The following is a 24,544-nucleotide window of genomic DNA, read 5'->3' on the forward strand; positions in this document are numbered from 1 at the left end:
GGTTGACTCCAAAGGTAAGGAGCTCCAGTCTCGTCAAAGGTTAAAGGAGCAGCAGCTCTTCTAAGATCCAGCCTAGTGCCACAGGTTAGGTGCAAGGATCTCCCTCATAATATGAAGACATGTCTGGTTGAACAGTTTCGACAGCGCAGAACATGAGACCGACCCTTCTCTCAGTTCCCAGGGAGGTGAAGGTTAAGAACAGCAGAGTTCCCAAACTCTGGATGGAGTTTGAGGAAGGATTCACTTGGAGGTAGTCTGAGGTATGGAGTAGATTCACCTCTGTCACTGCTGTAAGTGGGAGGCAGCTGTCAGACTCCCAAAGCCGGGTGTTTCCCGGGAGGGATCTGAAAGTCACCACACTGATCTCAGAGGATGGTAAGTTTGGTAAGGAGTGAGTAGACAGTGGAAAAGGCTTGGAAAGTTAGAACTACAATACGCCACCGTTAGAGCAGAAAAAGAAACCCATATTTATACTCTAAGGTCAGGAGAAACTGGGTGCCCTATCTAGGAACATGCATTCTCTGGAGAAGAGTAAAGACTTCAGGTTACATTCTCCCACAAATGCGTAAGGACAGGACCTTTGAAAAGAAACCCCACAACGGGACAAAATGGCAACAGTCCTCAGATTCATATCAGATGGCTGCAAACCTCTGGGCAGATGAAAAACAGCATAGCCATGGATACAAGCAGTCACTCCATTACAATGAGTGTATGAAATACAGCATTCTTCACATGACATTGATTTGGCTGATGGAGCAAACATCAATATTATACTGTATGTAGCATTGTGTTCAGAGAAGCGCTGATATTAAGTAGTTCAGATAGAAAACACTGGTGTGTGCGTGTGTATTTGAGAAAATCACTTTGATATTTAAAGACAATATTTCCAAATTAGTGGTTTGCCTATGGATTTATTTAATTTGCATCCATCCTCAGATTTTAGTACAGTCTCCTGTAACAGTACCCATGCTTTATACTAGAGTATGCTTATTGGTACATGTTACTTATTACATTAGTGCCGCTGACTGTCCTCTGTGGGGTTTTTAGTGCACATAGAGGGGGAGCTAGTGTCTGTGGAGGTGGTGAACATGTTTATATGGTAGCACTCTGCTGATAAAAGTTTCTATATTTGTCAGGAACTCTGGTATATGATTAAATCTTATTGTCTACATATTTTAAAATGCTTCATATACTTGCTATTTCTCCTTTCAGATACAGCAATGTGGAGTTTTGGTGCATATCGGTATTTTTTTAGAGAGGCCTTAAAAGTTTAGACATAGTATATGAGATGATACTCCATTCCTTTATGCTTTGATTTCAGCCAAAAAAATCTACTTGGAGTTATATAATTAAAAATCTTAAAAATAGAATGCGAAGTCAGAAAATTAAGGCAGGTGCCAAAATGATAAACAGCAGTTGTTTTTTAGCTTTTGTTACCATTTTCATAACAAGGTTTTTAAATTTGTTTTATTGCGTTTTCTTCAACGTTTACCGTCTGCGAGTTTGCCTTCGTGTTTGGAATACCTTACTAGAGCCTGTTAATGATTTTTTCCACATTACAGCACTCCAGCCTGAAGGCTCTTGCACTGTAGCCACCCTGAGTTCATTCTAAAGATTTAATCAAATGATTACTGTCAAACGTTTGACTTCAGATCTGATCTCACAGACAACTGCAGCCGCTTTTGAAAGTGACACAGTTTGCAGCTTGATAGAAATAGTCACTAGCACATTTGTTAAAGATTATGTTTTGATTTAAGCCTACTGTTGTAATTCTCTGATGTCATTCTCCGCAATGGATTCTTTCAAAGAAAGAACTGGCCTTTCCTGATAAAAGTCTGATAATGTCTATTTACAGTCAGGTTTGTGGACTTCTAAATATAGAAAGTGACAAAGTAATGTACTGTATACTGTTTATACAGTATATGGGCTCTTGTGTCCCATTGCAGCAGCAGTTTTAAACTTCTGACCTACTTTTTTTTCATGATGTTAATTTCTTCTGGCACCACTGTCACAGAGATGATTCTCAGGCCATATGCAACCTCACAGGTGTGCATGGCAGAATAGCAGCCAGAAAGGGTGACAAGTTAATAATGCGTGGCACACTGTAATCACTACTCTTAAGCACCCTTCGTTATTAAAGCAGCTGTTATTAAATTCCATCACTTTTGTTGTTTTGCAGCTCAGACTACCTCCACAATAACAAAATTGCAGTGCTTGACAGAGAACCCGAAATGGCAGAAGTGTTCTTCACAGCTATTTTACACTCATCCATTCAGAGCCTTGACTGGCAGTTATGTGAATAATCTAATTGTATAGAAAGTGGAGAAAGTGACTGAATTGCATGCTTGATAATGTCAGATGTCTCTATGGAGACTTAAACTTTATAAAATCCTGTATTCAAAGGACAGAAATACATTTAGCTGTAACGAGTTTCTCACAATTGATTGACTAATTTCTAATAAAAAGTAGTGATGTTGTTCATAGGACACAGCTTTTTAGGTGTTTTCTATGGTGTCTTGAATAACAGTATTATAATTAAAAAAAGAAACTAAAAGGTAATTGATCAATTTTATTTCTAAAAAATCTGGTATTCCTAAATAATTTATGTTTCTTCAACAATCAGGGTCTAATTATTTTCCAGGATTATTGTCAACTATTTTTTTTTAATTTGAAATGTAAATACTTCTTTTGAGTTCAACAATAACAAACTGGAAAAACGTTTGTGGGGATTTTTCACAGCTTTGCAGCTAGGTTAAGACTGCACAAGGATAGTGTTGACTTTTGCCCAACAGGACCTGTGCATTATTTTCATAACTGTGGTGGCTCCATATTTCCAGTACTGTACAATGACAGTAGACTCTTGTTTTCATTCCACTTCCACTAGGTTTTCATACCTAATACATGCAATATGTATTTTAGACATGTTCTGCCTTAATGGAAGGCAAGAGCAAATGTGTGGGAAAACACAATTAGCTCCACACTATTATTACAATGGGGTTTACAAGGTCTTAAAAAGGCAGCAGCGGCATTTACTGAGCCGAGATGTTTCAACAGTTGGAAAGCTGTCGTTTTCCTGGGCCACAAAAAGAGACGGTGCTCTAAGTGCGTGTATTTATTATGGCTGCCTTGAGTGCTGTGTTTAGTATTCAAGGATCACATTCCTCTCTTCTCTGACCAGCAAAGTAGTCAGAGGAAGAGGAAACGTCATGTTCACTGATGCTTGTATCACCGTGGCAAAAATGGGAATGTGTGTTTCAGTTAGGTAATGGTGATTTCCTTGTATTCAAAAATGGTTTTGATTTAAATGACTACATGCACCACGATTTGTCAAATATAAATCTGTTCTATCAATATGCTGGCTTGTGCCTTGAAGGTTCACTATTCTTTAAAAAAAAAAGTGACTCCCCACCCCATTAAGACATTCTGCAGGTTTTATTTTCAGCATAAATTCAAATCAAATGGATGTTGTTCTTACAAGGCTGACAGCTCTGAGTACACATGGCCAGTAACATTTAACATCTGTATGCTTTTACTATACACTTCTCTAGATGTTCAATATTTTTCTTCCTCATACTTTGTAGATGTTGTCAGTTAAAAGATTTTAATAGTCCACCCTGCATGGCTGACAAAAGGATGGGCATTATTCTTTGGTTAAATTTAACATGACATCTGTTTTTTTCCCAGTATTTTTCCTGTTTGCTGCTGATATTTCTGATTGAGCTTGTGGCTGGCCTTCTGGCTTATGTTTACTACCAAAGGGTGAGTACTAATGTAATACATTTCAGATGTTGTGTAATATTATTGCTTTTTATGTGTTACTTTACAATGTACTATTTGATTGCACAAGAGAGTTATAAAATATTGAACATGGTTGCATAGTAACTGTATCTATAGCCAGTGTTATTGAATCCTCTAAAAGAAATCATACTGTTATACATTTCTGGAGTGGTGTAAGTTTTGTTTTTTAGGAAAACAAGTGAGTGTATGTCACTAACATACCTTTATCATTATTTATTGACTATTTCAAACACAGGTACAGTACCAGAAAGCGGTTGTAGCTGAATTGCTAATGAATTTATTTTTACAAACCAACACCCCATTCAATCCAGTCAACATGGGTTGAAACAAGACTGAGGCTACCTTGATAGAAATTAAAGATTTAATTTCTGGAGGCTTTATTCAAAATATGTTAAAATGTTTTAAGGGACCTCACTTTTGGTCATTTCTGGTCATTTGTCATTGTTAAATATGTGCCTTTAATAGCTTTTGGCACAGTTGACAGTAACAGAGTGGACATTAGAGTCTCTGGTTCAGGTAATCTGCTTAGCTTCCTATTAAAGCAACATACAGTGCAGCCCATACTGTAAGTATTTGGATAGTGACACAATTTTTGCTGTTTTGGCTGTGTATTCTGGCACATTGGATTTGAAATGAAACAATGACTCTGAGCTTAAAGTGCAGAATGTCAGCTTTAATTCAGGTCTTTATGTCTATATTGGGTGAATGATATAGGAATATAGATATAGGAATCACAGCCCTTTTTATACATAGTGCCCCCATTTCATGGGACCGAAAGTAATTGACCCATAGACATCACCAGACGTTGGGTATCTTTTCTGGTGATGCTCTACCAGGCCTGTAATTCAGCCATTCTCAGTTCCTGCTTGTTTCAGGGTTTTTTTGCTTTCAGTCTTGTCTTCAGTTAGTGAAATACATGCTCAATGGGATTCAGGTCAGGTGATTGACTTGGCCAGTCAAAAACAATCCACTTTTTGACCCTGAAAAACTCCACAGTTGCTTTAGCAGTATGTTTGTAGTCATTGTCCTGCTGCAAGCTGAAGCCCAGTCCAATGAGTTTTGAAGCATTTGGTTGGATCTGAGCAGATAAGATGCTTCTGTCCACTTCAGAATTCATCCTGCTGCTGCCATATAAAGTCACTTCATCAATAAAGACAAGTGAGCCAGTTCCAATGGCAGCCGTACATGCCCAAGGCATAACACTACCTCCACCATGTTTCACAGATGAGGTGATGTTCTTTGGATCATGAGCAGTTCCTTTTTTTCTCCACACTTTCCTCTTTCCATCACTCTGGGGCAGATTAATCTTTATCTCATCTGTCCTTAAGGCTTTGTCCCAGAACTCTAAGGGCTTTTTAATGTACTTTTTAGTGAACTGTAACCTGGCCTTTCTGTGGTCTTTTTTATCAGTGGTTTGCATCTTGTGGTGAACCCTCTGAGATTATGCTGGTGTATTCTTCTCTTTATGGTAGTCTTTGACACATCTATGCCTACATCCTGGACAGTGTTCCTGATGTGTTCAACAGTTGAAAAGGGTTTTTTCTTCACGATTGAAAGTATTCTTCGTCATCCACTACTGTGTTCTCCTGTGGTCTACCAGGTTGTTTGCTATTGCTAAGCTCACCAGTGTGTTCTTGCTTCTTAACAATGTACCAAACAGTTGATTTTGACACACCTGATGTTTTGGCCCTGATTGATTTATTCTGATTTTTGATGGCCCGCTTTACTGGCATTGACACTTCTTTGGTCCTCATGTTGAGAGACAACAGCAACATACTCCAGATGCAAATGCCACACATCTAGAATCAACTCTAGACCTTTTGTTAGCTCTATTAAGCATGACCTTATGATGCAACAACACACAGCGTGCCAAGAAACAGCTGAGAAGCCAATTGTCCTATTACTTTTGGTCCCATAAAATGGAAGGACTATGTATAAAAAGGGCGAATTAAAGCTGACATTCTGCACTTTAACCTCAGAGTCATTGTTTCATTTCAAATGTACTGGAGTACAGAGCTAAACCAAAAATTGTCACTGTCCAAATACTGACGGACTGCACTGTACATTAGCTACTTAGATACTCAGGTGGCCTTATGGACTGTGAGTTGTAGTGAAATGCTATGTTACTCATTGTGATTCTGTGTTCAATAAATTTTCTCCTCATCTTTGATGAACACTAAATTTATAAGCAATACATATAATAATACTAAATTATTATAGAGTTATTAAAGATACATCAATTTTATTTTTCAACATAATATCCTTACACAGTCACAAACATCTGAAACGTCTTAAATGAATACCCTCCATAGTAAATATCATCAACCCAGTCCGATGTTACTGTCATTTAATAGCAAAGTTTTTTTCGAGGGTTTGAGGTCCAGACTGTGCTACATACTTGGCGTACTCTACTAAATGGTACTGTACAACTCTAGAAGGATCCAGTAAATAACCATCGGCAACAAAACAGCATTAGAGATGGAATAAATGCCTACCACCTGCATCTGGGCGGCCAACTGACCCATCTTGCTGAAACTTGCATGTTTATGTGAGGCTTGCTGTCTCCTGTGCTGGGCCCAGGTTAAGAGTTTTGGATGAGAACCCCCACTATTCTGACATTTTCAGTCTCAAAAGTTGGCAAATACAGCACCTGCTGTGGCTCGGACACCACAAAAACAAGCTGACACATTCATTCATTGTTTCATACTGGGCAAAAACCTCCACAGTATTGTTAATATTATTTTTTTATTTAAATAACCAGGTAAAACCTTCAGGTTTCTACAATGAGGGGCATTTAAGTCGGTCTTTCTAGAGTTTATTGTGTAACGTTGCCATATTAAATGTAGTGTGCTCTCTGAAGGCACCAGTTCTGTAGGGTTTGGGCATTTACTGGGAGAATTATTAATTGTAGCAGTAAATCACAAAATTGATTCTTTTGATGGCTTTAGAATCCAACCATGCGACATAACTCAAACAACGCACACACACAGGTACTAATACACGAGGATACATTTATTAATACATAGAATATGCATATAAACCTAACAGATCTTATCGAGAGGGTTATCAGAATACAAAAGATATATATTCAATCAGTTACAAAGAGTTACATATATCAAGAGGACATACGTTCAGTATATCATTCATTAAGACCGGTTTATAAATGAACTTGGTTAAAACTTCTACATTAGATACTCAAAACAAGTACATAACTCTTAGGAATTAAATTGATATCAACTGGTTGGGATAACAATTGAATTCTCGAGCTGTAATGCATTGAAGTTGAATACTCATCCAATCTTTGGGGATTCAGATCTCCTGCGGGCACAAAGAAACAGTTGCAGGCTGTTGCTGTCCAATCCGCGCTCTCTGGCTCCGTGCCAGGCTGTGCTGTGTGGCTTGCGACGGTGCGCTGCTGATGCTCACTGACCAGCTAGTTAGTGTTGGCTTTAACTAGCAAAGTTTGTGCACAGGAGAAAAGATGACTGTGGGTCCCAGCAAGTCAGGAAGAGGACTGGTTCGTTCCTGATGAAGCGCTAGTTCTGAATCCACAGCTGTCAGCTGTCCACAGTTCCGACCTGTTCATGAGGCTTGCTGCTGGTGCTAACCTCGGGTGGATCCTCTGGTTACTCTCTGGCAACCTCCACTCTAGACTCTTAGAACAAAGGAAAGTTCTGGCACCCAGACACACTGACCGTTCCGTGGTTGTCCGGGCTGAGTCTCAGGATGGTCAGGAGGCGCGCTGTGAGAATGTCCTGCCCTTGGGAGCCTTCTGCTCCTGGGCCATCCTGCCCTGGAATTCTCCTTTGAATTCCCTTTAGAAAAGTCTCAGAAGTCCACTCTGAATCCTACTGAATCTCTCAGGCTCTCTGTGTTGCCTGTTTTTACCTGGTGGAACTTCAGCTTGTTGATTGGCTGAAAGTTCCATGGGCATCAGAGTCCCACGTGAGTTACTTGGCCCTACCAGTCCCTGATTGGTTGATCAAGGTGAGATATGAGTCACTTACTCCTGACACTTAGGAATGCAGTCCAGATGTCCATCTGGCACTCCCTAGACAGATAGGCTCCAATGGATGACCATTGATCATGATAGCCAGGCTTAGCTAAGTGCATCCCCCTTTGGGAGCTGTCCTAGGAAATCTTATCAAAGAAACCTTAAATCAGCCTGCATGAATAGTTTCTCTGTGGCTGCACCACAGAGATGAACAGAGAGATGAGGCCTAATTTGGGAAAGCTCAGAAACACTTTAATTCTTTCTTATTAATAAGCCTTGCTGCTACAATTGTGTATATCTAAGAGATTTGGGTGACTGTGGCACAGTGCATAACATTTCTGCCTCACCGTGCTGGGGCCCTGGGTTCGATACCTGAGTTGCTATCTGCATGGAGTTTGTATGGTCTCTCTGTGTTTGAGTGGGTTTCCTTCCACAGTCCAAAGACATACTGGTAGGTTAATTGGCTTCTGAGAAAAGTGGTGTGAATGTATGCGAGTCTATGTCTTTGTGGCTTGCAATGGTGTCCCTTCCAATATATATCCTGCTTTGTGCACATTGCTTGCTGGTTAGGCTCCCCCATTACCTTGTACTAGATAAAGTAGTTGCAAAATATATGGATAGTATCCAAGAGATTTTCTACATTCTTCAAGAATAATAGATTGTAGTGGGCTTTGATTTTTTGTGATAGGCAAAATAAACAAAAATACTTGCACAAGCTATATGTAGAAAATAGAACCTTTCAGCAGTCCAATAAGTTCAAACAATGTGAAGAATATAAATTCCAAATATAAATATTTTAGAAGAATCAGTAACAGTACTTGCTTATGTAATTGTCTATATCAGTTACAGTACTTATAAAATATCAGAAAATTGTGCACAAAAGTAAAATGTGTATAAAAGACCATCTATTCCAAGAATTCCTTTAACAAGTTTTTTTTTTCTACAAATTCTGTTGGAACAGTTTATGTGAAGCTGCAAAAGACAAAAAATTCAAGGTAGTTATGATGGTGATAATGTCTTATTGAAATCTGTTGTCATACACTAGTTAAAGGGGAATTTTAAATTAAAAATACTGCAGAACATTTAAGGACAATAAATTACAATAGGTGAATCTATGTACAATCTATATAGTGAGGAGTGCACTTGTGTACAGGCTTACTTTAGTCCTGACAAAAAACTTTTATTTTTGTCTGATTCTCATTTCAATGACTTTTCATTTTCAAATTTTAGGTCAATTGTGATCTCTCACTGCAATCCGACTGCATAATGAAAGTTATACATTATCTCTCCTGTTGTTTTGTATTTTCTCAGAAAAACACTTTGAAAGCCTTGTACACTGAGAGATTTTTTTTTTTCCCAGACCAGGAATCCATGTTTGCCATGGTTGTCTGTGAGATGTAGCAGATGTGTGCCCATGTATTTATTTCTGCCCTGTTAATATCTTCTCTGTGATTTTCTTTTTCATGGTGGGTCTACTGCACAGCTGAGTGATGAGCTAAAACAGCATCTCAAGCAGACCATGACAGAAAACTACGCACAGCCCGGAAAAGACCTCATCACACATGCTGTTGACAGGCTCCAACAAGATGTAAGAGAGATCACTGCTTTATTCAATATTGTGCTGAATGATCCAGCCAGCAATTAACTGCAGGGGTTAGATAGCTTATTTGCCATACATGCCATACATAGGTAGAGTGGTGGCACTGTGGCTAAGGATCTGTGCCTGTGGCTGGAAGGTTGCTGGTTCAAATCCTGCAGCCTGCAAAGGAATCCTACTCCGTTGGGCCCCTGAACAAGGCCCTTAACCCCAACTGGCTCAGGAGCGCCATATAAATGGCTGACCCTGCACTCTGACCCCAAGCTTCTATCTCCCCATCTGTGTGTGTCATGGAGAGCAAGCTTGGGTATGCAAAAAGACAAATTCCTAATCCAAGAAATTGTACAGGGTTAATAAAGTGATCTTCTCTTATCTCAGCTCTATTCTTAGGCATCCAAAACAGACCAGACCAAGTTTCACTTTTTAAAAACTGCAAAGATAAATGATTCAACCAAGACTGGTGAAAGGTAGTCAGCAAGCTTACATGAACAAAATGTGCAGTCCTTATTGTCAGTCTGAGCATTTTATGTTTGCTATATCTTGGGTTATAATTATATAATGAGTAATACATGACTGTCTTATTATAGATCATGCATTGTGTAGTATTTAGTATTGCTTCAACTACTTGCTTTCCTAACTAGTGGACATCAATGTGATTGTCTCAAAGCATACAGTAAGAAAAGAAGCAGCATTCAATGAATTTGGAGTGGTCTCCTCATATTCATTGAATCCTATTTAACAGATACCAGGAAGTATCTTAAATTCTTCTGTCCAACTGCAATTTATGATACCACTATGAGAAAAAAAGTAATGTTTCAAAGTAGAAGCAATAAAAGTAAGCAGTGGTATTATCTTAAAATAATGCAATAATTATTATTATCTTATTTACTGCCAATGTGAATTTATTTTTTTTCTTCTGAATTTGTGACAGGTGTTCAGAAACACAACAGTGCACAAGTTTATTTTAATGTGATTCACTTTGACTGAGGATGTTATGGCACACAGTTCATATCCTAGCTATAATAACAACACGTCAATACATATTACCATTCACCTACAAGGAACCATAACTGATTGTTGGAAAAAATAACCAGATACTCAAGATGGTGAAAGATGGAACAAACATAAGAATGTTGGAAAGGAGATGAGGCCATTTGGCCTACTTAGGCTGCCTGGTTGCTAGCAGTGTATTGATCTGAATTTCCCATTCAGTTATTTCTTAAGAAGAAGCCGAAATAAAACATTATTTGCTTTGGCAACAATGTTGGATATTCAGTACCATACTCTCTCAAATATGGGAATATTGAAGAATTGTTAACATACCCTTGTAATGTCCATTCCAGAACCATTTCTGTTCTGTTAAACATGTTCAGACATCTTCATCCTATGTTACCAAGATAACAGACCATTCATCTTTAACTACACAACTTGTTTCCAAAGATGTCCAGCAAACTACTGTATGCCTTATCATCACCAGACCCTCAGTTATCAATGGACTTTGATGGTGGCCAATTCTAAATCTCTGTCGTGCATGCTGTGTTCAATGTTGGATTTGCTGACACAATAACCTATTATGGACCAAATTGAACGCCTTCGGGATAAGTTCAATTGTTGCATTTTACAGCCACATTATCAACCCACATACCATAGCGCAGTTCTTGCAAGCTTTGCAGCATGTGAGGTTATGTGAGTTTCTATTGCCTCTCAGTAGATTTTATGAATATTCTGTGCAGATGTTTACAGCTGTTTGTATGATATCAGGATTTCTGTTGCCTATCCACACTAAAATGTATTTGTGTATTAGCTCTTCTTATCTGTTACCAATACTAGATAATAGCTTAAATGAGAATTCACAGAGTTTTGACAGTGGTACAAGAGTCACATTGATACATCTCTGTACTGTATTTACATTTATTACTTTTTTATAAAGCTGTAGAAAATAAAGCCCTTTTTAGATCTTATGATATATTGTTTAATGGACAATGAATACAGTAGTTTGCAAGCTAGTTTAGACCACTCCGCAAATAAGATATGTACATTTATTTGTCAGATGCTTGTCAAAGATCAGAGATTAGAGATGGAGTAAAAAGTATTTCCTGGAAATCATGATAGTCTGTTTTTATGAGTTAAATATATTATCCACATAATTAATTGACACAGATAAAAGAAAGGAAATATGTAGATTTCAAATTTCAAAATGCATGAAACCTTTTAGAACTTTTGTTGCTTAACATCAAGACCCCTGACTGCATTCAAATCAAATTAGTTTCAAGTTTGATAAAGTTCTTAAATCATATATCAAATTAATATTTTCTGCTTCTACCTTAATAAAAAAGTGTGGTAGCACACATTTGTTTTTTTTCTTTAACAGCATAAGCGTTTTGGTGGGATCAAGTTAATATTTTACCCGAAACCTAAAAAACAGTTACTTAGGACAGTACAGTAATCCTTTGATATACAAGCCTAATATGTTCCTGGAAGACTACTCGTAAGGTGAAAACTCATATAGCAGAAATAATTCCCATTACTTCCTGTGTAATAATCTTTAATTGTTTCCAGAACTCAAATATTCCCCCAGACTCGCAAACTTCACCTTAATGCAGCAGAAGTTGATACTTAAGTATGAAAACAACACCATTCTGGTTATTTACGATGCTTAAACTCAATAGCCAAAGCATGAACAACAGGTAGGAAAACAATAGAATTCTTGCTCATTTAGTACTGTGTAGTAGTACTTGTTACAGTTATTAGCAAATACATAAACATAAGATACTATCATGTATTAATGCACTTAACAGGCAAGCCTTTGTTACAAAAAACTAAAATGTAATAAAAATTAAACAGTAAAATCCTCTTCTGAGAAGATAAGAGAAAAGAATAATGCTTTACGAGAGCCCAGGTTGTAAGAGTGGAAATATGCCCATTAAATGAAAAAACAGGCAGGAATTACTATATCTCTTATAAATGAAAAACTGTATCGTTGCTGCTCATATAGTGCAGGATTATTGTCTGCCTGCTTTTTTCATAACAGCAAACAGCTGATACAGTCAAGAGTGACTATCTCATAGTAGAAGTGGGTTAACATACCAATTCAATGTGCATTTTCTTCAAAAAAGCTTTTACTGTGAATTTGCTTTTAATTGCTCTTGCTTCTTTACTATTTTTTATGTCTATGTTTTCCAAATTAAACACATAAATACAAAGAGTATATTTGGCTCATTTTAATTGCTATACAGAAAAACAAAAGTAAATTGCACTGGACAGATGCAGCAATTTGCACAGTATGAAGGACCTGATATTGCCAAGAAAGCTTCTCAGTTAAAGGTGCATTCCCTGTCTGTTGGAAAAAGCTTATCTTTGTGTCTGAACTTCAGCAGAGGCTCACTAAAGCTGCAAGCCAGGCATCCATTAAGTTGAATTAATGTTTCTAAAAGCCTGGCATGTTTGGGTTTTATTTCTGTTCAATAGTTACAGTATTCCGTCAAGGCTGTTTTTCTGCAGTGCTGAACAGTTAGTAAGTGATGCCGTGAGGCACATTTTGTAGTAGTGTGTAATATTGCTTTATAAAAGAAGAAGCATTTGGATCACAGGCAACACAGGCACACAAACAAAATGTCAGAACTTTCTAGATGTTCTTTTCACATTATCTGAATGGGTACGATACATTGCTCAGCTTTTTTTTTCTTTACATTTTAATTAAACAAAATTATGCAATGGAATTTCCTACGGTTTGTCATGAATTCATTTTTCGGGTAACAAACAGAAAGATGTGTCAGTAAAAAATTTTTTAATAAAAAAAATAAAAGTTTTACAAATTGGCAGGACAAGTCATAAGGAAAACAATATTTTGTTTAAAGTATTGCAGCTTCACTACAATCAGCAGAGCCTCTCCTTCATCCTTAGTGATTAAGTTAAAAAATAAATGAATGTAGTCTTCTTTGATCATATCTAATTATCAGGCAGGTAAATCTGGATATTTTTTCTTGATGTTTTGTAACACTGCAGCAATGTTAGAAGAGATTGTTTTGATTCATTCTTATTCTCTTTACAAATGTCACCTTTTCTGATATATTGGTACACAAAACAAAATAGAACACACAGGTCTAATTCATTTAATTAAAGATATCAAAGAGAAAATGCAGAAAATGTGAGCAGATGAAAGAAAAATACACTTTTGGCATTAATTGTGACACATTGCGATAAGGGCAAGAGACTAACAAATACTGCCTATACACTTGCACACTTAGTGTTTGACACATTTATTATTTTCCTTAATACAGTAACAGTGCACAAAATGAAGGTTGTTAATTAACAAAGGTTTGTGTTGCTCCACACAAAACATCTAAATAGCTGTACATTTTTGCTTATGTGCTATGCATGATATGTGCTGCATAGTTGTGAATCTACTGTACAGTAGTATGACTGTGCACACTTGGTATGTTGTGCGTTTGAGTAATAAAATACGTTGCAAAAGCCTTGTTTAAAATGAGATATGAAATAGTTTGTGGAGTTTGTTGTCAAATGCTGATATGACTTGATCATAGAAGCGACATGTTTGAGGAGCATCGGGCAAGGGAAACTGAGCCTTGGTGTAAGTACAGCAGCAACATGTTTATGAATAAAGGATATGAATCAGTGTATAGTGGTCTATAACTGTAATCCACTGAGACTTGCATTATCCTACAAGAAAAAAATTACCCTTTCAGATTGGCTTACTAGCACTGGAAATTAGTTGGTTGAAGCACCTTGTTATTGTATCACTGAATACTAAGGTTACTGTACCTATAATTTTGAATCACTAGTAGTAATAATTTTTCATACAAAGTCTTTGTAATATAACATTCTTCCTCCAAACTGTGCATTCACATATGGATTCATTCACTTTTTTTCAACCAGCACCAGTGATCAAGTTGTGTTGAATAGAGGACTTCAAAGTTACTGTATTTCACGCTGGCAACTGCAACCTGGATACACTGTTGCTTGAAAAACAAAGGATCCCACCAAATTCCATCAGCCAAATACTTGATAAAAATCCATGTTCTGCTCAGCTGATGATATAACCCAGATTCAAACCAGTCATGTCTGCTTTGTAGTACTTGACCTGTGCACTAAAGCACAAGTTCACTGCATGAACCATTTGGAAGCCTGTGGGACTATTCATTGATCTCCTTTAATTGTCAAGGAAAACACCATCTCTTTTTCAGTTCACAAATTATTGCAAGTAAAAAAGTTATTTGTTTCATTGACGTCTTCTTTTCATTCATTCTAGTTCAAATGCTGTGGCAGCAACAATGCTTCTGACTGGCAGTACAGTGTATACATCAGCTCCCCAGAAGCAGAGAACCGTGTGGTGCCTGATAGCTGCTGTAAAACCATCACGCCTCACTGTGGACTTAGAGCTCATCCATCAAACATCTACAAGGTGGAGGTAGGCTAATCCTGGGAGTAATACTCTGACACTGTTTTGACTACATTCTAAGCTTTATTTTATAGAGTTCAAGTAGGTAGCTGTGTCAGCATGCGTAGGCTGCAAAGGCACAAGTAAAGGTTTATTCCATACTGAAAAGAACAGAGACACAACATTTCGGCTTCTGAGTCTTCTTCAGATGAGTCTTCTTCACACACCCATGAAACATTGTCTCTTTTCTTTTTTGCATGGAAGAAACCTTTACTTGTTTATTTTATTTATACTTAATGGTAAGATCTTTCAGGTATATCATCAATTAATATTGTGTTTTGAAAAGGTGCTGTCGTTTTCTCTTTAGGGTCTAGCATGAATCCTGTTGGAGGTTGATATTTATTTTAGAGTGCTTCTTGAGCATAAATGGTTTGTTGGGCAGGAGCGTCTTCCAGTTTTTGTAGTACTGTGATCTCCAAGTAACTATCCCTCTGCCAATCAGTCTATACCACATAACCCTTTTGACCAAACAAGAAGCCCAATTTTTTCAGCTGTGTTGCATGGTGTAGTGAGACAAAGTATCTTCCTCATGTATGTAACAGAAGTGTCAACTGAACGTGAGCTCTCAGATATTTTGTCATGGGTCCAGAGCTCCAATTGGTACTCCTCACTGCCAAATATCTTTGTAGCAGATGGCGTAATAAAAACTGTTGAACAAAGCACTTGTACATTATATTCTGGCCATCAGCTATCGTTTAGTATCACTTAACGGAAATATTTTCTACATTTTGAAGTTCAAAAATATGAGATGAAGAAGGAAGGAGACAATACAATATAGCACTGCCTTTATTGTTGATGTAACACATAATTAAGGGTGATGTTTGTAGGTTCATAATTCAAGTAGGCCCGTCTAGTGCATTAAAACTCCACCTTTATTTTCTTATAAGAATTAGAGAAGATGTCATTCCTGAAGAATTAACAGCATCTGTACTATCCTGCTGAGCAGTAAATGCTTTAAATACCTTGTTCATAATTTAATGTTCCACATAAATTTTATGTTCCACATAAAGTTCAAAGTAGCTTTATCTTTATTCCCATATTTTTAACAAGTGAATAATATTGCAGTTTGCATATAGGTGGATTTTGAAATGAATTTGTTTTCTTCTGTTGCTGCATATTGCTGGTCCTTGCTGTACACTTGAAGGCCAAATGAAAACAGCACAAGAATGATTTAGCTTAGAGCTCCAATTGAACATTAAAACTTGCAATGTTCACATCTGAGATTGCTTTGAATTAGTAATATTTTTTAAAACAAATTGAATATGTATACATTTCTTATGGTGATTTTGATATGTATTTTTCTCCCTAATTCTTTTATGCTGAGCACTGTCTTTCCCATAGTTTATTGCTTTTTATGGCCCTCTAGGAAGAATGAGCAATCTTTGGATTGTTTCCATCAAGTGTTATTCCTCTTATATTGTGTTGGTGACTGTATTGGAAACAAAAGGGCTTTGTGGTGATGTCAGCAGCTCATGTCTGAGTAGGCTGAGTAAAGATGAAAAACTTACATTTATTTAGCATGAATCTTTTTGTTACTATTTTTGTTTGTTTGTTTTTGTTTGTTCCATTAATGCTGTGTCGTTAAAAAAAACGATTTCAATGAATATATATATAACTATAGTAATGTTTTGCTGTGTTAAAAAGCAAGCGAACAAATAGCCTACATTGAAGATCTTTCAGGCATATTTATTATGATTTATATTGTGCCTTGAAATGGCGCTGTCTTTTTAATTCAGAAATATGTTGTCTTTGGTTTTATCCTGATAAATGATTGGCCTAAAAAATGTGTTTGAAGAGGTTTTTTGGTCATCTATATTTAAGACTAGACTGAAATCCTTCAAAGATTTTATTTATTTTTGATTGAACATACATTTTTAAGGTTTTAGTTTGAGTAGTGTTTTGTTGAGTCCTTCTGTTAAGATGTCTTTTTGACAGAGGACTGTTTTTCTGTTTGCGTTTTAATCCCTGGAATAATTAATTGTGAGCAGTGAGGTGGGGAGTATAGATCTCCTTTCTCTTGAATTGGGCCAAGCCATATTTCTTAAAGAAAACCACATGAAAGGCTTCGTTTGAGCTCATTTCCCTCCTCCTCTTAAAGCATTGCAATGATATTAACTGTGATGATATTAACTGAGGATTTTTTGTCAGGTTCAGTAGTCAAATTAAATGATTGTTTAAATGGAGTCCTGTGCTTTATTTAACCAGAAAAGAAAACAGAATAAATCCTGTACTTTATTTAACCAGAAAAGCCAATCCGACATAGGCTCTAACCACTTCTCCAAACTATTGTACATTGTATGTTTTTTTTCTTTTTTTGTAAGTAGTGAAACCATGCAGTATCAAAATTTAAGAATGAAATTAGAATTTCTGCCATATGATATTTTTTATCAGCACATTTTCTGAGTTTTTCTAGGATTTTGTTCCTGAAACTCAGTCTGAAGCTTGTTGAATAATTTAAATGTTGATTCCAAATGTAGACAATCAAAAATGCTATCAAGACAGGTTGGAAAAAAAAATCCCTATTAGATGTATGAAGCCTTAAAAAATACATGAGGTGCTCTGTCATTTACCAAGTCACAGCGGTACTCCACAATGAAGGCAGGGAAAAAAGTACAAATATAAACTAAACTCAAACTTTTAGCACATGTGGAAGTTAAAGGAACTTGAATTACTTCTGTTTAGGGTGTTTGTGGTGAGTGACAGGAGTTTTATTGCCCATTTACAGGCTGAGGTCAGCTTCAACTGGAGATTTTCACAAACTTAATCGGAGAATAATTTTACTTGCTAAATAAGAAATCTGTTCTTTTACTGTTATCGTCTGACATTTTTCTTTCATGCTCCGTCTAACCCAGATTCGTTGATTTCCACATTTTCATTCAGCTGTGAGTATTTCGTTTTCTCTCCACCTGAGCCCACAAATCTAAAATCCAGACAGATGGCAGTTATTTTTTAACCTTTTCCTTCTTATGTTTTAGTTGCAAGTGCCCAGCATCTGTTTTTGAAAGCACTTGTGTTAAATTGGGTGACCTGTATTTGTGTTATACCCTGGCAAATTGTGGAACCTCCTGAAAATTTAACTTGAATTCATTTAAGTAAGGAAATATATATATATATATTTAACATTACTTTATTAACCCTTTACAATTTCTTGCATTAGGAATTATCTTTTCGCATACCCCAGCTTGCTCTCCATGAGACACACAGACAGGGAGAGAGCTGGGGTCAGAGCGCAGGGTCTGCCATTGTAAGGCGCCCCTGGAGCAGTTGGGGTTAAGGGCCTTGCTCAGGAGCCCAACAGAGTAGGAGTCCTCTGCCGGCTGCGGGATTTGAACAGGCAATCTTCCAGCCACAGGCGCAGATCCGTAGCCACAGAGCCACCGCTCCACCCCAATTATATATATATATTATATATATATATAATATATATAATTTTCTATTTGTTGTAAAATGCACATAACATCTTTTGTTGTTTGGGGAAATGTGTATACAATATAAATTATCTCAGAAAATGCAGTGGAGAATATGATTTAGTTGTAAACCATTACCATCAGTATAATGCCCTATTAACGTTCACAGCTGGAACTTTAATTTTCAAACAACAACAACAACAACAACAACAATTATATATATATATATGTTGTGATTGTTGTGACTATTTTTAGGATAAATATAGGCCTTCTTAGAGCAGTTGTAAACATTATAAACCTACCCTGTGCCATCTTTAAAATGGACAGTTCCAGAGATGAACCTGGGTTGGTTTAGAGCTATCCTCTACAAAAGCGTGGAAAGTAAGTAGTTTCACACATCCAGGCTGTGTCTGATCCTCCCAAGTGTATCTGTTCAGGTATCATGGCAGGTGTGGTCAAAGCCTCTGCTTGGAATCCAATACATGAAGTAGAAATTTATATTTCTGTGTCAAAGTGGATGAAAAGCCAACATGTTTGTTGGTTCTCAAACACTTTTAGGTGCTTTAATATTTAAAACAATTGTAGCTGGGCTTTTCCTAATACTTTATTTTGTTTAGATTGTAAACACAGCATAGCAAGATGTCAAATATTGAACTTGATTGTAAGTATAATTTAAAGTGAGTGTCTAGCACTTTGTCATAAAGTCTGGATTTTGGTATAACAGTTTACATGTTATGCTGTGATTTTTATTAATCCTTTTTTAATGTTCTAGATACACTCATCCCTCTCCATTTCTCACCACTTTTCAAAGGTTTTTCTTCATGTGAGATATGCATTTACTGTACATTATTTTTAACTAAATTAGATCAGTTTTCACTCTTATGAGGCTAGCTTTCTTGTCGATGCACCTAAAAAGAAAAACTTTTTTTTAAAGAACATAATGTAACATTCCTTCTTTCCTTTCTTTTACGGTCCCTGTTGAAATGAATTACCTAATGATTTGCCGAATGTATGAGCTGCAATCTTGCCCTAGATTTTCACATCTCATTTCAAATACTTTTGATAGCTGTTTTTAGCCTTCTGACAAGAGGGAAATGTACTGTAATGAAACCTGTGGTCTCATGGGTTCTAAGCTCACACAACTTCACACTTCAAACACAAACCTGAGTAAAAAATGATAAAGGATATGGATATACCTGCTATATTACATGAGAGAATGTAACTGAACATCAAAAACCTTATTTATCCCCAACACCAGAGGAGAATGGCTTTCATCCAGAGAGAGAAACTCTTTTGCCACTGGTCAATCTGTCCACTAGTTCTCTCTCTCACTTGTTCACTGTGAGTGCTGCATGACCACAATTTCATTTCTCCTCTCTCACCTGCACCCATCTTGTCACTCTGTCATATGTCAGACAGAGGGGTGGACGGATAAAACCGTTACATTATAGCTACAATTTCTGTTACAATGCCCCTGGATGCCTGAAGCTGCTTAAAGTCTACAGTTTTTGTTTTTTCCTGTTTTGGCCTTACAATTGTTTTAAATTCTGCTTAATGGTCTCACATTCCCTATAGGAAGTCTGGCAGTACCGCCTCAGTCCCTGCGTTTACCCCAAAGTGTCAGAAACACAGGCAAGAACTCTTACTTCATTTCCCATCACTCTGAGGCAACCTTGACTCTTTCCACTAGTCACCAGTAAACTGGTGCCTTGCTACCGCTCTGCTCCTCACTTCTGACACCAATGATATGACGCTTGGAACACAGACACGAGTAAGAAATGCAAATGCTAATTGTTATATTACAGTACATTGTATAGACCAACACAACATAATTTGAGCAAATGGGGGAGTAGTGGTCCATAAACAACAGTATAATTTACATAGTCTTTACACATTGGTTACCTTTACTGTCTGTACAAAAATATATTTATCTTGTTTTTATACGTTATACTTTATATGTTCTTCTAGTAATTTCTGCTTACTTAGGTTGTTACATTTCTATCTGATGTGAATGAAACAGGTCAATGTCAAGAACGTACTGTAAAAGGCTCTATTCATTATTTCATTATTTATCACTGTTTGCATAGTAGGTGGGTCAGAAAAGATCTCACTATACATTCACTGAAAAAAACAAAATTTAAAGTAGACAAGATTTATGACAAACTTTGAAAGTCACAAATGGAATGGGTCACAAAGATAAATTCAAATAAAGTACCTCTTAATGAGTATATATCTGTTATATACCTGTAAAGCAGTATTGGATTTTGGTGAGATTTCCATATAGACTTTTGATTTTGGATACAGTTGTCTATAATGTCATTAAGAAGTTTAGAAAAAGTATGTAAAACTTTCAACTGTTCTTGTTTTATACCAAACTAGAATAGCTAACCATTCAAATTATTTTCCTGCTGCAACTCGCTCTTTCCCACTGAGCAGTAGTTAAGAATGTAAGAAAGGTTGCAAACGGGGAGGCATTTGGTCCATCTAACTCATTTTGTAGTAGGTAGGTAGTTGATTAAATTATATTATTGAAAGAAGCCGGGATATTGGCTCATAACAGAATAACATGGCTGGTTACCTTGTTCCAGATTCCCATGACCCTCTGGATAAGGAAGTGCCTCCTGTTCTCAGTTTTAAATATTTTTCCACATAGTTTCCACTTGGGTTTGCTGCTTCATGTTTCACTGCCTATTCTGAAGAAATCATCATTTTTGCTGGGATAATGTTGTCAGTGTCTTTGAGGATTTTGAAAAATTGTAAATATACTACAGTATATCATATGCTCTGTGTTTATCAATTACTGTTGCTGCTTGTTCTAAAAACTCTTTAACAAGTTGATTAGGCAAGACCTACCTTTTCTAAATCCACGTTAACTATTCACTATGATATTATTTTCATACAGGTGATTCTGTAATATACAGTAGTTCTAATGATTGATTCCATAACCTTTTATTTAATGAAAGCAAAACATATTATCTTGTAAGTCGAAGTACTTTGTTAAGTTTTATGAATCGGTCATTTTCCGGTGCATGGTGACTACCCTGTTCTGTGAGAAATTATTAGTAATAATAATTACTATTGTGCTGGAATATAGTTTCATAATAAATGCTGAATAAGTTGTTACGAGGTACTAAGTAAGCTGTTGGAAGGGTTTTAGCTGTACAAGGTTTACATTAGATTTAGTAGGCAACTTAGTAAATTGCTAACTAGGCCAATTCTTCTTGAATGCAGACAGCAGTGCAACATCCTTTAAGATATGCAGCATCAAGCTATAAACTTGATGTTTTGAGCAGCTGAGACTTTATGTGTAGTATGTTGATTAGAACATAAGAGTTACAAATGAGAGGAAGCCATTTGTCCCATCTACTGTAGCTTTGAATTTTGTTTTTTTACTGGTAAACAGTTCAGGAGCCTCACAGGTAGTATTGATACTGAAGAAATTCAGTTGAGTTGCAGATTCAAGCAAACTAGTTTTTTGTTTTCTGTTTTAAATGTATTTTTTCGATTTTGTTCTTTAATGGCAGGGTTATAGCATAGAGCAATGAATTGGTACAATGCAATGCAATGGCCAGACATCCAGCCACCTCCTCACTGGAGCAGTGTGAAAGGAGAATATTCCAGCCACCTCCACTCTGCTCAGTGCTAATAACTCAAAAAGCAGCATGGTATCAAAACTTGTAATAAATGGCTTGGCCTAGATACAAACTGGTAACCTCAAAACAGACTGTCCACTGTGTTCTGAGCCTACGACCCTTACCATATGGTTAATTATTTCACTTTTAGAGCATGCCACATGAGCCACGTTTGACACTTCCTTCAAATATTACTTTTCAGGTTCTTCTCTTTCATCCTCTCTTTCGTATCCCATTCAAGATTACAGTTGTTTGAAATATCTCACCTTAGTGTGAACATTTCAAAACGGGCTTGAAATAGAAATCTATGAACATATAGAACACATATAATTTTTTTGTTTTAATGTGTTTCTTTTTGTAGAGAAGAAAGGACAGGCTAGTGCAAAAAAGCAGTTGTTATGAAACCCCCTATTCCGATGGACATTATGTCAATAAGACTTCATTAATGTCTAATGAAGGCTTTTGTACTGATCTAATGCATTTACTTGAACCATTAATAATAATTCCTTTGCTTTAGAGTTCCTTAATAAGTGCTGTTCAAGCAGTTACTAGGCACTCAGTACTCTCTTGGCAGGGTTTAGTGCTTTAAGTTGAGCAAGGATTAATTTATAATATTTAGTTTTAGTAGAAATTTTACTTTTTAAAATTTTATTTAAGTAAACTGCTAATCAGGCTGTTCCTCTTGAATGCCAGGATGGATTATTCCGGAATGTGTACCGTAATGTAATTACATATGGCAACCAAGATTAAAACAATTCCATTCCTTTCCAATAATTCATGATTACTTGATATGGTGTGATGTGGATTTACAGGATTAATAAAATAAATTATGGGAAAATAAGTAGTGGTGCAACCCAGGTTCGAGATAAATAAGATCTGATATTTTGAAAGTAGAATGTGTCAAATTAGCAAATAATCTGAGAAGGTGAATAAAAGATTAAAAATCAATGCATCCATTCATCGATTGTACCTCATTTCAGTTATGAAACAAATCTGTCATATTTTTTGGCTTAATGATTTGTTTCTAGATGTATATTTGCTTGTTTTATTAGAACAGACACATATAGTAAATGTTGGAATATGACACCGACAATAGGTTTATTGTACAGTACGTTTTTACATTTACAGTATCTTGATTTCTCAGACCTTGTTATATTACGCAATTTTACTGAACCCTGATACCTGCCTTATAAAAATGGGATGGTGTACAACCATCTCCTTCATTGTTATACTTTTAAAATTATGATAATTTAAACAATTAAGTAACCATTTGAAGCACAATTCCAAAATAAAGTGGACCGAGTTACCATGTATTACACAGACACTGGTGTTGCCATAGCAACACATGGTATACAGGCCTCGAAACTGTCTGAATTCTTCTGTGCATTGTGATGGCCACTGACATTTGTTCCATACATTACACTGCCAGCATTAAAACTGTGATGTCTGCAAAGTTTTCAATGTTTTCAATACATTAGAAACCACAGATCAGAGGAGGCCCTCTGGCCATCAAGCTCATCTGGTGGTCTCAGTCCAGGTATCAGTACTAGCAACATTGAGAGCAAAAGTCCTACGAGAAAGTGACCATTTTGAATTAACCTAAATGTGCATGTCTTTCAGATATGAGCGTGCTTAGCAAAATCCATGCAACCATTAGGAGAACATGTAAACTCCACACAGAAGCAGTCCAGCCCAGGCCTCTATGTTATGAAGCAGTAACATCTTTCAAAATCTTTAACGAGGGCCTTAGCAACAGCTGTTTATTTCACTGCACTTGCCTTCTGATCCATGCCAGAGCGCTCATTGTGTACAGATCTGGTAAGGTAAATTTTTATACTTTCCCAGGCACAAGGAAGGGTCCAAGTCTAATGCACCTTATAAACTGATCAATTGATAGTCACTAATAAGTATCCTCCTTTGAATGTACAACACTCCTACTGTAAATGCAAGTTCTGATGAGTTGTAGTTTCGTTTTGATCATTGTAAAGCCAGTGCTGAATCTCTAGACATTTTTAAGCTAATGCAGAAAGAGATCTGGATCTGAAGAAATCCTGGATTCTTGGCAAGATCCCACAGGTTCCAGCGTCAGTACAGGGTCAACTGGAATGTGTGGGCAAGGAAAGGATCCCCAGTGCTCTGGGTTTGTACTCAACATACAGGTCAGTAAGGCTCCTTTCAAGCCACAGAGCTTGTAAGCTTCCCAGCTAAGGAGTTCCTAACTTATGTGTTCTATGAGATGATCAAAGTAAAGACTTCTGTCACACTGTGTCAAATTAGATCCACGCTCTAGAGGTGATCCAACTCACATGTGGAAATTTGGTCTACCTCTTCAGATCCTAAATGTGAAAAATTGCTCAATTGTTTTCCATGTCAATGACTTGTGTTTTTCCAGCTGACATTGGTACAGTAAGTGTCTCCCTCACGATAGTCTCTTTGAGGTAATACTTGCAGTTGGGAAAGGTGGAAAACTAGTTCGGGATCAGAGGAACACAAAGTACAGACATATACCCAAGGAAAGGAAAAGTTGTGACAGCTTGTTGTGACAGTGAGGCCTCAAAAATAAAAAACAGAAAATAAATCCTTCTCATTTTGAGCTGTAACTTAATTGTTTCGGTACCATATTATTAACTGTGGGGCAGCTAAGCTGCTTACCAGCCT

General features: G+C 36.8%; 1 protein-coding gene across 2 annotated transcripts in view; it reads left to right on the top strand.

The window, feature by feature from the left end:
- Window positions 1-24,544, top strand: part of tspan11 (tetraspanin 11) — a 110,750-nt gene that overhangs the window by 61,125 nt on the left and 25,081 nt on the right. For both annotated transcript variants that reach the window (XM_015353149.2, XM_006633745.3), the window contains exons 4-6: window positions 3,685-3,759; window positions 9,276-9,380; window positions 14,659-14,817. In XM_015353149.2, the coding sequence (XP_015208635.1) occupies window positions 3,685-3,759; window positions 9,276-9,380; window positions 14,659-14,817 (339 nt within the window). The remainder of the gene's footprint in view (window positions 1-3,684; window positions 3,760-9,275; window positions 9,381-14,658; window positions 14,818-24,544) is intronic.

The sequence above is a fragment of the Lepisosteus oculatus genome, chromosome 7 (assembly GCF_040954835.1).
Source record: "Lepisosteus oculatus isolate fLepOcu1 chromosome 7, fLepOcu1.hap2, whole genome shotgun sequence".
In the NCBI taxonomy this organism is placed as follows: domain Eukaryota; kingdom Metazoa; phylum Chordata; class Actinopteri; order Semionotiformes; family Lepisosteidae; genus Lepisosteus; species Lepisosteus oculatus.